General features: G+C 42.6%; 1 protein-coding gene across 4 annotated transcripts in view; it reads left to right on the top strand.

Moving 5' to 3' along the window:
* The window catches only part of PANK3 (pantothenate kinase 3), an 82,531-nt gene that overhangs the window by 50,021 nt on the left and 13,144 nt on the right, over positions 1-19,366 (top strand). For 3 of the 4 annotated variants that reach the window (XM_068277398.1, XM_068277400.1, XM_068277397.1), the window contains one exon: positions 13,095-13,220. In XM_068277398.1, coding sequence (XP_068133499.1) covers positions 13,095-13,220 — 126 coding nt within the window. Of the gene's footprint in view, positions 1-7,904; positions 7,985-13,094; positions 13,221-19,366 lie in introns of those variants that run through there. The other variant, XR_011030505.1, reaches the window with a different exon arrangement.

Genomic DNA, 19,366 nt, shown 5'->3' with positions numbered 1-19,366 from the left:
GAAAGGCTGCAGTAAGCAAGAGCACATTAGAACAGCTATAGGAACATATAGGATAGAAGAAATAAGGCTCAAAATTTTGTTACAGAGTCTCTTTAAAGTACTATGGTGACATCATCGGTTGCTTTCTGGCTTGGATCTTTCATTTGGGCTGCCACATTATAGCAGTGACCTGGAAGAGGAAGTTGTCTGCTGCCATTTAACCTCCCTCCCGTTCACTGTATTAGAATGTTGGAGAAGTGCATGACTGTTATAACACAACAAATCTACTTTAGCATTGAATTAACTCCTGTGCTCCTCTATCAACTTTATACCTCTCTGAACACGTTAGGCCCTCGATAGTGCCTTATGGTTAAGAATATGTATGGTGGCAGATATTATCAGGCATATTATCAGACAGTCAATGACTAATAAAAAAGGTGCGTAGATATGACCAGAGTTCCAGCATGCTAAATATTTTTTACTAGGTTTTGTTTATGCTACTACTATAAAATTACTTTTGGGAAAATGATTGCATTAACTAAAGCCTTGGTATAAATATGAATAGGGGTCAGGTCTAGCATGTGTTTTTAAGCCCCATCTACACGATGCGATTCTTTGTGCTATTCAATTACGATTCTATTTATGATCCGATTAAATCCGACATGTCCGATCGGGATTAGATTCGATTCAGTTTGATTTGCCATTGCAAAACAATGGCAAATCGAATTGAATCGAATCCTGATCAGACATGTCAGATTTAATCGGATCGTAAATAGAATCGTAATCGAATCACACAAAGAATTGTATCGTGTACATGGGGCTTTAGTTCTGATTAGGTATGGTCAATGAGATTCTAGTAATACTGAATTTATGCAATCTTTATGCTAGTTTATGGAAAATGATGCAGCTTGGAATTTGAACAATTGAATACAACAGCTGCTGCATTTGATTGATGCAATCTCAAGCTGCATACATTTGCATTTGTTTTTTCTGCGCGATTCTGCACTCGATTCTGTGCTCAATTTTCTTATCTTCATTTGTTTTTCTTATCTTTTTACATTCACTGCTATGAGAAATCGAGTGCAGAAACGATCGGGAGCAATATTGGACATGACAGATTTTATCAATCGGATCCATCTATCACACGGAAAATCATACCGATGATCAGATTTCCATTTGTTTAAAAGTATTTTTCTTCAATTTTGCATTTTTGATCTAGTTCCTACATCCTAAAAGGAGGTCTCTCATGCTTCCTAGACATAGGAGCTACTGAAATATGAAAATTGTTCAGATGCATAAGGTGAAAAAACACTGAGGCTGAATTCACAGTGGTCAGTTGCATGCTGTATGAGTTACAGTGAATGTGAACTGCAATGGAGACTGAACACAGACTTTAATATGAAGCCTGCATGCAGTGAGTTAGAATAACGCAAACCGTTACAACACAGTACTGTGAACAGCCCCATAGAATTGTATGGGCAGTGAGCTGACATGCAGACTTAGGCCTCGTTCACATCAGGGCCGTTTCTGTGCGCTTTTCACAGCGCACACTACCCTGTGCGATCAGCAAGGTATTAATTTTACAATGTAACTAAATGTAGCTGGTTCACATCTATGCGCTGCGCTGAGCAGCGTTAAATAAACGTAGGATTGCATGCATTTCTGTGCGTTGAGCTGTAAAGCACACATCAATGCAAGTAAATGGGTGTGCTTTTTTAGCGCGTAGAAGCGCATGTGTTGTTTACCCCTAATTGGAGAAAAAAATACATTTACATAGAAAACAAAGTTTTATTGACAACTGCTACAATAAGCAAAATGTGCTTTAAAGAAGCGCAGCACAACGCACAAACCCGCACTAAAGCGTGCACAAGCGCATGCGTTTTTATCACGCGCTTTCACGCGTTTTTCAGCGCAGCAGATGTCAACGAGGCCTTATCCTGCAACGCAACTGAGCACTGTGAAAAAGCCCTCAAGGCTGAAGTGGTTAAACTGTGACCTGGCTAAAAAAAAAGTGTCCACAGTAAATAAATACTGTGAGCGTTTGATGCGTGGTGCACAAGGTACTGTTTCTAAAACAGAACTCCAATATGCTCCCAATGAAGATTTCATGCGTGAAGTGTCTGCTTGCTGCTACTGCTTGGCTAACTCAAAGAAATGACTTTAATTTTGTTTTAAAAAGAAACGAATTATCCTATAGGTTTATGGAGTTTGGCCACACACAAATATGCATCTTTTGATCATTTAACAAAATGTAGTGTTTTGGACTTGTTCTCATCTAGTTTTTGGAGTTTGTTTTGGACTTGTTCTCATCTAGTTTTTGGAGTTTGTTTTGGACTTGTTCTCATCTAGTTTTTGGAGTAGAGTAAAAGACTGATTTTTAGGTTATTTCTAGGCAGTGAAGTACAAAAAATTCCAAAAGGTTCACAAACTCTACAGCATAATGGAAAGCATTTATTTGCACAGTGGTGTATTGGATATCACTCTTGCCCAGCGCCCTCTGCACAAATTTTATATGTTCCCCTTGTGTCTGCATGGGTTTCCTCTGGGCACTTGTGTTTCCTCTCACATCCCCAAAGCATACAGATAAGTTAATTTTTTTCCCCTAAAATAACCCCAGATGGACATGTGGCTATGGTAGGGTTTAGATTGAGCGCCTCCGAGGGACCATTTTGTGATACGACTATATGTACTCTGTAAAAGTGATGCGGAAGATGTCACTTTATAAATACTAAATAATAATAAAATATTATCTTGGTGTGTGTGTAATTTGTGTGTTTACTTTCAGGAAAGATAGTCTCATGTCTTTCAGCTTCTTTATAGTGCTGCCTTGTTGATTATAGATCAAGCAGCATTATACAGGGCTATGAAGGCCGTGGGAGAAAGACAACCAACAACTTATTTTGCCAACAATGTAGTGTTATACAGCTGTTTTAATGAGATGTTTGTACTTGGAATAAGAATTCAACATTGTTTTATACAATACTGTAATATGGCAATGAGGCAGATTTTTTTTTTCTTCTAAAGATCACCCAGAAGTTACTTATATTTACTTATATCTCATCATGAATTGCAGTTGAAGTGAAGCTGGCACAAGCCTGTAAACATCTCTTCTCTTCCTTGTGCATTATTGAGCGGATCGTTCAGAAACAGCCTTATCAGTCCGCCGACAGTGCGTACACACGCTCTACTGTCAGCTGAACGTCCGCCAAGCAGGAGGGTCTGACGGACCCTTCGTTGGTGGCCGTAGTGTGTGTGTACGCACCTTTAAAAAAAACCTTCCTGACTTCAGATGTTAATGAGATAAAACCCCTGGATCACTGCCAGGAATTGCCTAGTGATCCTAGCCATGGATGTAATTTAATGCAAGAAAAGCATCCAAGCCCCTTTATAAATGGTGATCTAGAATTTGACATCCTGTATTTTTCAAAATAGAAGGCACACTTTTTTTTCTTCCCCAGTGGGTGTGTCTTTTGTTTAGAATATACTGTAATTCATTGTGCAGCGTGCGCAGAAAAGCACTTATAGCATACTGCTGCAGCACTTCTCTCCCCCTCACTCCGGTCCTGGTGATATACATGCGCTCCGCCTCCTACAGTTGCCAATATACACTACGGCCGCCTGCCGCTATACACACTCCGGTCCTCGTGTACATCAACAGGACCGGAGCGAGGGTTAGAGTAGCAAGGCGGCAGGATCAGGTGAGAGCTTAAAGTGGTCTTTGTAGTGTAGCTAAACTATTGGGGCAGGAGGTAGTGTGGCTTAGCTGGTGGGGCAGCAGGGAGTTGTGTAGCTTAGCTGGGGGAGGGGGGGTACAGCAGGGGTTAGTGTAGTGCAGAGTAGTGTAGCTTAGCTGTTAGGTCAAAAGGGGCTAGTTTAGTGTAGCTTAGCTGGTGGAGAAGCATGGGTCAGTGTAGTGTAGCTGGGCATTGTAGCTTAGAGACAGCTTCAGGGAAAGAAGGCTCATAAGATGCCCCTGCACCATTCACGTCCCCTCGCCCCACAAGGTGCGTCTTATAGTCCGAAAAACATGGTAACTTCTTCATATGGTAAGATATTCCACATTTTAACTAGTCTAATTGCAAAGAATCCTTACATAGATGGCAAAAGATTTGATCCTCCATAAGCAGATTGGGTACTCTTTACATTTGTACAAGACTAGGGAGAAATGGTTAATCTGCCAAGCTTTTGTATTGCCCTGTGATGTATAGCCATCTTTTTTTCTAAGCTACATAAGGCCAGTTTGTCCAACTTTTCTTGTTAAGCTAGGCTGTGGAGTCGGTAGAAAAATCATCACTCCTACTCCTCAGTTTATGAAATGACCTACTCAGACTCCAGGTACCCAAAAATTGCTCCGACTCCTCGACTTCACAGCCCTGTTGATAAGTGAGACCTTCCATCCCCTTATTAATTTAGCTGTCCAAATTTATACTTGTTCTAGAACATCAATGTATTTCCTATAGTATGTAGTCTAATACTGTATTCCATATTCCAGAAATAGCCTTACAAGTGCTTTATTCAAATGGAGTACTATATTAGCATCTCAAAATTGTACTTCCCATTTTATGCATCCCAGAATTTATAATTTTTTTGAATACTGTTGTTTAACTTATCAATGACTATTTCCAAGTCTGATTTCCCACCTGTATGCACCTTGTATGGTGTTCTACGGCTGGATAGTGTAATGATTAAGGGCTCTGACACAGGCGACCTGGGTTCGAATCTCGGCTCTGCCTGTTCAGTAAGCCAGCACCATCAGTAGGAGAACTTGGGCAAGACTCCTGCCTATAGAGTGCGTCCTAGTGGCTGCAGCTCTAGTGCTTTGTGGGAAAGCTCAATATAAATGTTCTGTGTCTTGTGTGTGAATTGCAAGATCAGATATTTATACTGTGATACTATTTAAATAATCTATCTAGTTTTACAAATCGCTCTAAAGGTGGCCAGTACCTATACTATCCAATAGACTATCAATTGTTTACCAGTCATTATGATTGATCGGTCATGTTTACTTATGGCTGAAAACCCGTTAGCTAATCTGATCAGATTGATCCAAATAACTCAGGTCGATTCCCTTGATCTGCTCGAACTGGTTAGCAGGTTTTTGGCTGTTAGTGGGATCATTTCCGATCGATCCTAACAATCATTCTCCGCTGGTATAGTGTTGTTAATGGACACCTTAATGGAATTATTTGTGCCTTAGCTATGCTATCAGCTATAGTTCAGCAACATATACTGTTGATGGAGAGTTACATAGTTATATAGTTGTTTGAGTTGAAAAAAACCTACGTCCATCAAGTTCAACCAGAGAATAAAGTACAACACTAGACTGCACCCGCACATATTCCTGTTGATCCAGAGGAAGGTGAAAAACCCTTACTAGGCATGGTACAATTATCCCGAAAAGGGGGGAAAAAATCCTCCAGAGGGCAATCGGATAAAATCCCTGGATCAACACCACCGGGAGTTACCTAGTAATTATAGCCATGGATGTCTTTCAACGCAAGGAAAGCATCTAAGCCCCACTAAACACAGATATAACATTTGCCATAACTACTTCCTGTGGCAATATATTCCACATTTTAATCTTACTGTAAAGAACCCTTTACTAAATGAATGCCTAAAACTTTTTTCCTTCATGCACAGATCATGTCCAGTAGTCCTTTGCAAAAACCTAGGGTCAAAATGCTCATCTGCCAAGCTTTTATTTTGCCCTCTGATGTATTTATAGATGTTAATTAGATCTCCTGTAAGGCAAATTTTCTCCAGACTAAATAAGCCCAGTTTATCTAACCTTCCCTGTTAAGTGAGACCTTCCATCTCTGTAATCAATCTTCTTGCTCCTCTCTGCACAGGTTCTAAAATGGCAATATTATGCTAGCATCCCGAGTTTTTATTTCCCTTTTTAATGCATGCCAAAATTGTATTTTCTTTAGCTGCAGCGGCTTGGCAGTGAATACAATTATTTAACTTGTTGTCAATGAGTACTCCTAATTCCTTCTTCAAGTTTGATGTCCCCAACTGTAATCTATCTATTTTGTATGGTGCTAGACCATTGGTACGACCAAAATGCATGACTTTACATTTTTCAACATTGAATTTCTTCTGCTATTTATGTGCACATATAGCCATCCTATTCAGATCCTTTTGCAATATGTCACTATCTTCCTGAGAGTTGATGATTCTGCACAATTTTGATTCATCTGCAAAAATAGCAACATTGCTTTCTACTCCCATCTACTAGGTCATTGATAAACAAATTAAAGAGTACTGGACCAAGTACTGACCCCTGTGGGACCCCACTGCTAACAGTGACCCATTTTGAATATGATCCATTGACTACAACTCTTTGCTTTCTGTTCATTAGCCAATTCCCTATCCATGCACACCAACTCTTCCCCAGTCCTTGCATCCTCAACTTTTGCACCAGACCTCTGTGGGGAACAGTATCAAAGGTCTTTGCAAAGTCCAAGTACTGTATATCACGTCTACAGCATTCCAAATATCTACATTAGCATTCACCACCTCATAAAAGCTGAGCATATTAGTCATGCAGGACCTGTATTTAGTAAACCCATGCTGATGCTGAGAAATAAGATTCTATGCTATGAAGTCTTGTATAGCATCTCTTAGTAACCCCTCAAATAGTTTGCACTGTTGCACATAGAGTAGAGGTGCAACAACAGGACAGCACAAAAGTAAGTATGACCTCAGTGGGCTTGTTCATTGCGGCTGGGAGTTTTCTGCGCTTGCACAGTACCACTGCACAGGCGCAGAACACTCCCAAGGATGGGAGCGCACCGGGCCATGGATGCGCAATGAAACGCGACTTGGCCAGGCTTTCAGGCTTGCGGGGGACAGGAGCCACCCGGGGAGACGGCGAGGGACGAGCGGCCTCAAGGGGGCTGATGGAAGCCCCAGGTAAGTATGGAACCTGAGAGGCTTCTAGTCTCAATTTCCCTTTAATGACGCTTCTCATCTGAGACTGCACTAAACAATCACTTTAGCAGAGGGTTATTTTGTGTACAAGGCTTTAGTCCTGCATTATTCTTTCTGCTTTCCTTATTTTCTGCCATTTCTTCTTTTGTCTCTTACCTTGTGTTTTTCTAATCCCATTAATTTCCATTTGTAGCTCTTCTTGTCCACCTCATGTCTCCATTCTCCTGTCCTCTGGTGTTGTCTAAAGCCGCATCTACATGCGTAGATGCGGCCGCGATGCTCCTTATCAATCGAGCCGCTTATGCGGCTCAATTGATAAAATCCGGCAGGACGGATCTTCGCACCGCCGATTCCATGCTCGATCCCCGCGAGGGGACAATGGCAGGGAATCGTGCGGGAGATAAGCGGCGCCGGCGGGGACGAGCGGGCACGAGCGGGGAATTGAATGCGGCGCACGCGCGGCGAGTGGGGACGCGGCGGGCACGCGGAAGAGGCGATCCGGCGGCTAATCGAGCCGCCGGATCGCTTCAATGTCCCATGGTGTAGATGGGGCTTAAAGCCTCATCTACACGGTACAATTTTCCATCAGATAGACTGATCTATTAGATCTAATGGGAAATTGCATTGTGTGTAGACGTCCAAATTGTTTCAGATCAATTTTGCGATAGATTTTGCTTTAAAGAAAACCTGAACTGAAACTTAAAAGTCAAAATAAGCATACACAAGTCATACTTACCTTCCATGTAGTCTACTCCTCAGTGTCTTTCTCCTGTCCCGCGTCCTGTTTGTTCACTGTGATCAAGGGAATTTTCCGTCCTCCATTTTGAAAATGGCCATTACCCATAACCACTTTCTGGTCAGCACACAGTTAAACTGTAACATCGCCTACTTGAGCCATAGGAAAACATGGACATTACCTAGTACATCAGTTTTCCTCTCAGCTATAACTGACAGCAACTGATATTTTACTGACAGCAACTGATATATTTCAGATCTGACAAAATATTGTCTGAACTGGAAGGGATTATTGTCAGAAGAAAATGGTGAGCTTCTGAGAGGAACTGATAACAAGGTAACTATGCAATGTTCATTTGAAGTTACCTCATGTGTTTATTTTAAATATTTTTACTCAGTACAGGTTCTCTTTAAGTACCCAAAATCTATTGCAAAATCTAACGCAAACAGATTGGACCTGTTGGAAATTATCTAATGGATCCGCCTAAGGCCCCGTTCACACTTGCGGTTCTCTGCCAAACGGACCGGATGACCTGACCGGATCCGGACCGGAACCGTACGGTTCTGATCCGGATCCGGTCAGTTTGCATCAGGTGTTCCATCAGGATGCGATCCGGATCCGTTTGGCAAAAGATAGTAGAAATAGAATAAAAATGTTGGGGTCTGGGAGGTCAGCAGTAGGTGGACCTGTGGAATCAGGCCCTCCGCTGTTTAGCACTCACCTCCACCTCCGACATACTGCCAACATCTCCAGCACGTTTAAAGTCACTGCTGCTCCACTCCAAAATGCTTGCCCATGTGTCCCCATCCAAAATCGCCGCTACAATACGCATAGGAAGTGGGGTAGAACATCCGGATTTTATAGCCAGTGTGTTGTGCGCTCTCCGGTTCACATTGGTTTGTATTGGCCGGATGGTGCAGTCCGGCTCCGCTCCGGATACGTCTGCCAGAGGAGCCGGACCAAAAAATAGCGCATGTTGGGTCTTATGCCGGAGTCCGGATCCGGTCCGGACGACATGGACGCATGTGAACGGACGCATAGACTTTCATTGCTATGCCGTGCGTCCGTTCCGCATGCGGTCCGGCTCCGGCACGGCGATTCCGGACGGCGACCGCTAATGTGAACCGGGCCTTATAGATCCATTCTGACGTAAAATTGTGGCGTGTAGATGAGACTTTAATCACTCCTTTCATCTTCTCCTGTGCTCTACATGTGCTGGTGGGTGCAGAGTGCACGTTGAGCATGCTGCCGCGTATATATCTCCCTGTGCTCGCATCTGCTTTGCATATGGGGGCCCCACAAATATCACCTGCACTTAAGCACCCACCGATAAGCGGATTTCCAAACATGCACACACTTTTGGGTCATTTTTGTTTTGGTCCCCAAAATTCTGCTTATCTGTGTTATTTTAGTTGTTGGGGCAATGTTTCATTGTAAAGACATTTTTGCAATGTAAAAGTGCCACATTGTTTCTGTTTGCCAATGGTTGCTAGGTCTGCAGCACTGAAAGCTTACAGCCACCCCACACTCCTTCCCAATGTAACCATGTTAATTAACCACTTCCCGACCGCCTAACACACAGAGGCGGCCGGGAAGTGGAGCCCTGAAGGACCGGCTCACCCACAGAGGCGGCGGTCCTTCTAAGGGCATGGGCGGAGCGATCGCGTCATCCGTGACACGATCCTCCGCCGGCGCCTGTCACCGCTCGCCCGCCGCAACATCCCGCCGGCTATACGGAAGCGCCGGCGGGATGTTAACCCCGCGATCGCCGCATACAAAGTGTATAATACACTTTGTAATGTTTACAAAGTGTATTATACAGGCTGCCTCCTGCCCTGGTGGTCCCAGTGTCCGAGGGACCACCAGGGCAGGCTGCAGCCACCCTAGTCTGCACCCAAGCACACTGATTTCTCCCCCCCCCCCTGCCCCAGATCGCCCACAGCACCCCTCAGACCCCCCCCCCCTGCCCACCCCCCAGACCCCTGTTTGCCCCCAATCACCCCCCTAATCACCCATCAATCACTCCCTGTCACTATGTGTCAACGCTATTTTTTTTTTATCTCCCCCCCCCCCTGCCCACTGCCCCTACCTGATCACCCCCCCCACCCCTCAGATTCTCCCCAGACCCCCCCCCCCTGTGTACTGTATGCATCTATCCCCCCTGATCACCTGTCAATCACCCATCAATCACCCCCTGTCACTGCCACCCATCAATCAGCCCCTAACCTGCCCCTTGCGGGCAATCTGATCACCCACCCACGCCAATAGATCGCCCGCAGATCCGACATCAGATCACCACCCAAACGCAGTGTTTACATCTATTCTCTCCTCTAAACACCCACTAATTACCCATCAATCACCCCCTATCACCACCTGTCACTGTTACCCATCAGATCAGACCCTAATCTGCCCCTTGCGGGCACCCAATCACCCGCCTACATGCTCAGATTGCCCTCAGACCCCCCCCCCCTTATCAATTCGCCAGTGCATTAGTTACATCTGTTCTTCCCTGTAATAACCCACTGATCACTTGTCAATCACCTATCACTGCCACCCATCAATCACCCCCTGTCACTGCCACTCATCAATCAGCCCCTAACCTGCCCCTTGCGGGCAATCTGATCACCCACCCACACCAAAAGTTCGCCCGCAGATCCGACGTCAGATCACCTCCCAAGGGCAGTGTTTATATCTGTTCTCTACCCTAAACACCCACTAATTACCCATCAATCACCCCCTGTCACTGCTACCTATCAGATTAGACCCCTATCTGCCCCTAGGGCACCCAATCACCCGCCCACACCCTCAGAATGCCCTCAGGCCCCAGCCCTGATCACCTCGCCAGTGCATTGCTTGCATCTATTCCCCCCTCTAATCACACCTTGAGACACCCATCAATCACCTCCTGTCACCCCCTAGCACACCTACCCATCAGATCAGGACCTAATTTGCCCCGTGTGGGCTCCTGATCACTCGGCCAAACCCTCAGATCCCCCTCAGACCCCCTTCCGATCACCTCCCCAGTGCATTGATTGCATCTATTTTCCCCTCTAACCACCCCCTGAGACACCCATCAATCACCTCCTGTCACCCCCCCTAGCACTCCTATCCATCAGATCAGGCCCAATACAACCTGTCATCTAAAAGGCCACCCTGCATATGACCGGTTCCACAAAATTCGCCCCCTCATAGACCACCTGTCATCAAAATTTGCAGATGCTTATACCCCTGAACAGTCATTTTGAGACATTTGGTTTCCAGACTACTCACGGTTTTGGGCCCGTAAAATGCCAGGGCGGTATAGGAACCCCAGAAACGGACCCCATTTTAGAAAAAAGACACCCCAATGTATTCTGTTAGGTGTATGGCGAGTTCATAGAAGATTTTTTTTGTCAAAAGTTAGCGGAAATTGATTTTTGTTTTTTTTTCACAAAGTGTCATTTTTCACTAACTTGTGACAAAAAATAAAATCTTCTATGAACTCGCCATACACCTAACGGAATACCTTGGGGTGTCTTCTTTCTAAAATGGGGTCACTTGTGCGGTTCCTATACTGCCCTGGCATTTTAGGGGCCCTAAACCGTGAGGAGTAGTCTAGAAAACAAATGCCTCAAAATGACCTGTGAATAGGACGTTGGGCCCCTTAGCGCACCTAGGCTGCAAAAAAGTGTCACACATGTGGTATCGCCGTACTCAGGAGAGTACGGCAATACCACATGTGTGGCACTTTTTTGCAGCCTAACTGCGCTAAGGGGTTCAAAGTCCAATGAGCACCTTTAGGCTTTACAGGGGTGCTTACAATTTAGCACCCCCCAAAATGTCAGGACCGTAAACACACCCCACAAATGACCCCATTTTGAAAAGTAGACCCTTCAAGGTATTCAGAGAGGGGCATGGTGAGTCCGTGGCAGATTTCATTTTTTTTTGTCGCAAGTTAGAAGAAATGGAAACTTTTTTTTTTTTTTTTTTTTTTTTTTTTTTGGTCACAAAGTGTCATTTTCCGCTTACTTGTGACAAAAAATAATATCTTCTATGAACTCACTATGCCTCTCAGTGAATACTTTGGGATGTCTTCTTTCCAAAATGGGGTCATTTGGGGGGTATTTATACTATCCTGGAATTCTAGCCCCTCATGAAACATGACAGGGGGTCAGAAAAGTCATAGATGCTTGAAAATGGGAAAATTCACTTTTTGCACCATAGTTTGTAAACGCTATAACTTTTACCCAAACCAATAAATATACACTGAATGGGTTTTTTTTAATCAAAAACATGTTTGTCCACATTTTTCGCGCTGCATGTATACAGAAATTTTACTTTATTTGAAAACTGTCAGCACAGAAAGTTAAAAAAATCATTTTTTTGCCAAAATTCATGTCTTTTTTGATGAATATAATAAAAAGTAAAAATCGCAGGAGCAATCAAATAGCACCAAAAGAAAGCTTTATTAGTGACAAGAAAAGGAGCCAAAATTCATTTAGGTGGTAGGTTGTATGAGCGAGCAATAAACCGTGAAAGCTGCAGTGGTCTGAATGGAAAAAAAAGTGGCCGGTCCTCAAGGGGTTAATTAACATGAATCTTGGCATTGGAAGACTGCTCTATACTAACATGGATCAGGAAAAATAACTGCCTGAGAATACACAACTCTTCTACCTGTATATACGCATTTCATCATGGTGTTGCAATTTCACTAGTGAAAAGTGTATGTTAAAAAAAAAAGAATTCTTGGGATTCTATCACCTTATAATTTTTTTTTTCTTATCTACTAGTCACCTAGTTTGTTCACCTGTAGAAATGCGTACAAAAGGAATCGCCGCTAGGAGACTTGGGCACAGGATACAGCCAGTATGGCTTATCCTGCTCCTGCACAAGTTCCCTGCGACGTTAAATACTGTTCCCCTTCCAGGCCGCCATGGATGGAGGGGAATGAAATAATTTGTCTTCCAACAATTGCTGGAGGCTGAATTATAGTTTTTTTTATAAGTAACTTTAGCTCCATCTTCTGACGGCGCTAACGTTGCTCACTTTCCGCCGCTATAGCTGTAATTCCTATTACGGCCTATGGTGGCGCCGGCTGTACCCAAATATCCTGCGCTGGAATGGAAGTGTTCTGCTGGCTGCAAGACTAGTTAGACAGAAATAAAATATTTTTGAAGTTGCACCATTTCGCATTTGAACTTTTTGCTTAATTCAATTACCTGGAACTTCTTTTAAATACAGTAAATGCATTCAGTGTTGGTGATTCAAATTAATGTTTACAATTTGTAAATGTACTGTATGCTTAAAGTGTAGCTCTACTTTTGGAAAAACCAAAATAAAACTGATGTACAAGCCATTTTGTAATGCGTTACTGAATAATTACCTTTCACTTTTAGTCTGCTGCAACTAGGATTTTTAAGGCTTTATGGTTAAATATGATAACATGTTATGTCTTTTTGTCTTCTAGAAAATAAACAAAGTCATATTTGTTGGCAATTTTCTACGTGTGAACACATTATCTATGAAGCTTCTTGCCTATGCATTAGATTACTGGTCAAATGGTCAGCTGAAAGCATTGTTTCTGGAACATGAGGTTTGTATAATATTGGGAGCATACCAGTTGTTTCTATGCAATCACTTTTATACGTTGTACACAACTACTATTACCCTACTGTGATTTCTGTCCTTGCTTCAGAATCAACCGCCTATTGAAAGAAAATTGTCACTATTTTTATGGTTCTTCTTTGAGGAAAAAATAAAATCCTGTTGTGCTCATGTTTTGGAGCAAAAACAGATATTAGTTTGATAGTAAAAAGACATCCAAGTCCAACCAGAAAATAAAAAATAATTATAATAAAAACACAATCCTAAACCTGCATATATCCCAGTTCCTGGGGAAGGTGAAAAACCTTACAAGGCTTGTGCCAACTAACAACAAGGGAAAAATTCCTTCCTGACTCCAGAAGGCGGTCAAATAAATCCCTGGAACAAATCTGGGAATAACCTAAGCCGTGGATGCCCTTCAATGTAAGGAAAGCATCCAAGCCCTTTGAAATGCAGATATAGTTACATAGTTGGTTTGGTTGTACTGCTTCAAAGCATAAGGCCATCATACAATTGCTTACACTCGCTGACTACTTTATTGGGCACACCTCTTCAATTGCTTGTTAAAGAGAAACTCCAAGAATTTAACTTTATCCCAATCAGTAGCTGATACCCCCTTTTACATGAGAAATCTATTGCTTTTCACAAACAGACCATCAGGGGTCGCTGTATGACTGATATTGTGGTGAAACCCCTCCCACAAGAAGCTCTGAGGACCGCGGTACTTTTGACAGTTTGCCACAATGCAACAAGGTTCACAGACAGGAAATAGCTGTTTACAGCTGTGTCCAACGGCCAAGACAGCTAGCAGCAGCTACATAACCTGCCCACAGTAAAAATGTCACCATGTAATAAATGTCAGAATGTAAATCGGGGAGAGGAAAGATTTTACAATGAACAAACACTGACTAAATCATTTATACATAATTATTGTAAAAATGAAGCACTTTTTTTATTACACTATTTTCACTGGAGTTCCTCTTTAACACAAATGGCTAAATGGCCAAACACATGGCAGACGCTCAATGCATTTAGATCTCTAGATGTGGTGAAGACTAACAGTTTCAGAATGGAGGAGAAAGAGCATATAAGTGACTAAGAGGTTTTTGGTGCCAGAAGAGTTGGTCTCTACTTTAAAAACTGCTGATCTACAGGGATTTTCATATACAACCGTATCTAGAATATTCCAATGATAGAGAAAATATTTGAGTGGCAATTGTGTGGACAAAAATGCCTGTTTGATGTTGAAAGTCAGAAGAGCAAGAAAAGACTGCTTTGAGAAAATTGAAAAGCGACAGTAGCTCAAATAAGCCCTTGATACAACACAGGTATGCAAAATACCATCTTTAAAGACTCCAATACATCAAACCTAGGCTACAGTAGCATAAGAGCGCTCTGGGTGGCACTCCTGTTGGCTAAGAAACAAGAACAGGAAATTGGCCAAACATAATTGAATGTGTGTATGCACCCTTATGTACAAGTTCAAATTTACTAATGCTGCCCATACATGTGTGCCGTGGCATACACTTGATGCTGTAAACTGATGGAAATCTTGATTGCTTGCTAGACCAAGAATGTATGTATGTAAGGAAGAAATAATCCAAAGTTGGAAAGACAGGTTAATTTTGGCACATAACAATATTTCTTCTCAAGCCTGCACGTTTTTGCATGGGAAGCACTTTCATTCAGTATTCTGAATTCCGGTTCTACCGGAAGTAATTGCTCTTTGGGGACATACGCATACCCAATCTTGATTGGCTGATTTTAACGCATCTATTTGGTACGAGAGCTTTGTTAGAAATAAAATCTGTTGTCCCTCATACTACATGGAGGTGGTAAAATTTACCAATCAAGAGTGTGTGTGTGTGTGTGTGTGTGTGTGTGTGTGTGTGTGTGTGTGTGTATATATGCACCCTTACATCTGAAAATTATATAAGATCATAGCTGTAGTGATGGAAGTGTCACCCTGGCCACCACAGTGCATGCTGGGAGATGTAGTATATCACATAGTTACATAGTTATTTTGGTTGAAAAAAGACATACTGTACGTCCATAGAGTTCAACCAGAGAACAAAAAACAACAGCCTGCTCCCTGAAATATCCCTGTTGATCCAGAGGAAGGCGAAAAAACCCTTACAAGGCATGGTCCAATTAGCCCCAAAAGGGAAAAAAATTCCTTCCCGACTCCAGATGGCAATCAGATAAAATCCCTGGATCAACATCATTAGGCATTACCTAGTAATTGTAGCCATGCATGTCTTTCAACGCAAGGAAAGCATCCAAGCCCCCTTTAAATGCAGGTATAGAGTTTGCCATAACGACTTCCTGTGGCAATGCATTCCACATCTTAATCACTCTTACTGTAAAGAACCCTTTCCTAAATAAATGGCTAAAACGTTTTTACTCCATGCGCAGATCGTGTCCTCTAGTCCTTTGAGAAGGCCTAGGGACAAAAAGCTCATCTGCCAAGCTATTATATTGCCCTCTGATGTATTTATACATGTTAATTAGATCCCCTCTAAGGCGTCTTTTCTCTAGACTAAATAAACCCAGTTTATCTAACCTCTTGGTAAGTGAGATCTTCCATCCCACGTATCAATTTTGTTGCTCGTCTCTGCACCTGCTCTAAAACTGCAATATCTTTTTTTGTAATGTGGTGCCCAGAACTGAATTCCATATTCCAGACAATATTATGCTAGCATCTCGAGTTTTTATTTCCCTTTTAATGCATCCCAAAATTTTGTTAGCTTTAGCTGCAGCGGCTTGGCATACGATTATTAACTTGTTGTCGATGAGTACTCCTAAGTCCTTCTCCAAGTTTGATGTCCCCAACTGTATCCCATTTAATTTGTATGGTGCTAGACCATTGGTACAACCAAAATGCATGACTTTACATTTTTCAACATTGAATTTCATCTGCCATGTATGTGCCCATATAGCCATCCTATCCAGATCCTGTTGCAATATGACACTATCTTCCTGAGAGTTAATGATTCTGCACAATTTTGTATCAACTGCAAAAATAGCAACATTGCTCACTACTGCATCTACTAGGTCATTAATAAATACATTGAAGAGCACTGGACCCAGTACAGACCCCTGTGGCACCCCACTGCTAATGGTCTCCCATTTTGAGTATGATCCATTGACCACAACTCTTTTTCTGTCCATTAGCCAGTTTCCTATCCATGCACACACTCTTCCCCAGTCCTTGCATCCTCAACTTTTGCACCAGACTTTTGTGTGGAACAGTGTAGAAGGCCTTTGCAAAGTCCAAGTATATCACATCTACAGCATTCCCAATATCCACATTAGCATTCACTACCTCATAAAAGCTGAGCATGTTAGTCAAACAGGACCTGTCTTTTTAGTAAACCCATGTTGATGCTGAGAAATGAGATTATTTTCTACTATGAAGTCATGTATTGTATCTCTTAGTAACCCCTCAAATAGTTTGCATACAACTGATGTTAAGCTTACAGGTCTATAATTTCCTGGATCTGATTTTTTGCCCTTCTTAAATAATGGGAAAACGTGGGCTGTACGCCAATCCACTGGGACTCTGCCAGTTGAAAGAGAGTCTCCTGTGATCACATGAATGTACTACTATGCCTCCCAGTGTGCATTGCGGCGGCCAGAGTGACACTTCCATCGCTGCAGCTATGACCTTCACTTTCAGAAGATGGAGCTGTGCATTTAGATGCGAAACAGCCTAAAGCAGACGGGGACAGGGATGTGGGTGCTCTGTTCTGCTGTTTGTTGTGTGAGCATGACTGTAATGCCTGGTACACACAATGTAATTTTCCGTCACATTGACAGTCAAATTGATTTTTTCCAATAGATCCAATCTGATTTCCAATGGTTTTTCTGATCACTTCTATACAAAAACGATCAGAAAAATGATTGAAAATCAGATCGGACCAGTGGGAAATTCAATGTCAATCTGACAGAAAATTGTATAGTGTGTACCAGCCATTACTTCTCATTTTTTATTGATTTGGCTTTTGTTTGTATAAACCAAAAAAAAATAGGTTTTATTTATTTTACAGCTACCCAATGATACTTAAAATGTATATTTTAGAAGGAAATGGAAAAAGCAGGTTGTGGATCGGGAGCAGGTATCAAATCCAAAATTAGTCCCGCGCATACCACTACCTGGTGCTGCTCAATATGTTGGCGCTTTATAAATACAATAAATAAATAAATAGGGCCAGAGGGTGCAGTCATGATAGACGAGTCCAGATCTACATTAGGCTTCACTGTGCCCACTCTAATAGGGGGTACATTTTACTGCTGATATGAGTGTGGTGGAGAAAAAAAAACTGCTTGGGAATTACATACACAATTTATCCATTGATTGGTGTCCCTTTTTAAAATTTGAGCACTGCCCCCTTAAAGTTCCTCTGCATGCCCCTGGCCAACCCCATCCAGTATATAGGCAGCCATGTATGCCCCAGTATTAGGTAGCCCCTCCTTATCCAGTATATAGGAAGCCACAGGTGCCCCAGTATTAGGTAACCCCCCCCCCCCCTCAATCCAGTATATAGGTAGCCACATGTCCCCCAGTATTAGGTAGCCATCCTTATCCAATTTTTAGGTAATCACATGGGCCCTGTTAGCCTCCATAGCTAGAGGTGCCCCTAGTATAAGGTACCCTAATATTAGGGTATGTGCCCCAGTATTAAGTAGCCCCCTGACCTCCAGTATATAGGTAGCCACATGTGTACTTAGCATTAGGTCACTTTTGTTTTCCTCCTCTTGTATGCAGAGTGCAGATTGTGCTAAAGTTACCACCTCTCTGTGCCAAAACCTCTCTTCAGTCGCGTCCAGCAACCCTTCTCTGTGACATGTAATGTAGTGTCACAGTAACTGACACTGCTATAGTCCTTGAAGGGGGGGTGCCACATTACGGCTAAAGAGAGATCACGGTGCAGTGAGTGAAGCAAGTAACTTAAGCACACTCCGCTGGGAGGGGAAGGTGGCTTCAGTGTGGTGCCGCAACTGGGTGGAGGTATAGCTGAGTTACATACATATGAAATACACATTATCCAAACCTAGACCCACAGACAGTAAAAGTTTGTACCTGCTGGGACTGGTTTAGCAAGACGGTTTTTTTTTATAAAGAATAATTCAACAATGTGGAGCAGTTCCCAAGAACAGCTGGATTTTGGGGGCAGTCCAGACAGTCCGTCCTTGTCTTTTACTGCCAGGATCTGCTGCATCCCCCATTGAGATGAATGGAAGCGTTCAGTCGATTGTTCAAGCACTGTGGTCAACCAGATTTTCTAAGATGCTGAATGTAGCATTTAATGTCGGTTGCATTTGTTTCGGAAACCTAGGGGTTCAAAATGGGACACAACAACAAATCAAAGCAAAGTTAGGCCAACTACTTTTGTGCTCAGTAGCAGAATAGCATTTGAGCACGCTGTATGGCTAGGTGCACACACAGCAAAAACGCTAGCGTTGCGGAAAACGCTGCATTTTGCTGCTAATAGAAGTCTATGGGCCACAGAAAAAAAACGTATGCATTTTCAAAAACACTGGATTTGTTGCATAATCTTCAAAAACGCACATAATGAAAGTCAATGGAAACGCAATTCCATGCTTTTTCCATGCGTTTTTCTATGCGTTTTTGTTGATAAAAATAAAAAGATTTATGATGTATTTCCGCTGCCTGTTGTATTTCTAGTGATTTGCATAAAACACTAAAGAAAAACGCATACACGTTTTGTATATAAGCGAACCGCAAAGCGCTTGTAAAACACATCTGTGGTAAAAAAAAAAAAAAGAGCTAACACACCAAAAACGCAGTAAAAACGCACACAACATAAAATTAAACATGACATAAAACGCAGCATTGCACGTTATGTTATGTGTGAACAGACCTTAAAGAGAATCTGTATTCTAAAATTCTTAAAATAAAAAGCATACCATTCTGTTCATTATGTTCTCCTGGGCCCCTTTGTGCTGTTTCTGCCACTCCCTGATGCAATCCTGGCTTGTAATTGCCAGTTTTAGGCAGTGTTTACAAACAAGACATGGCTGCTAAAAGCTTGTGATAGGCTCTGAGAAGCTCTGTCTGTGACTCGCACAGAGTTTGCAGGGGGCGTGGAGAGGGTGTGTATAGCTTCTATC

Source organism: Hyperolius riggenbachi, chromosome 3 (assembly GCF_040937935.1).
Source record: "Hyperolius riggenbachi isolate aHypRig1 chromosome 3, aHypRig1.pri, whole genome shotgun sequence".
Lineage (NCBI taxonomy): Eukaryota > Metazoa > Chordata > Amphibia > Anura > Hyperoliidae > Hyperolius > Hyperolius riggenbachi.
The sequence above is the reverse complement of the archived record's forward strand: the minus strand, read 5'-3'. Positions and strand labels throughout refer to the sequence as shown.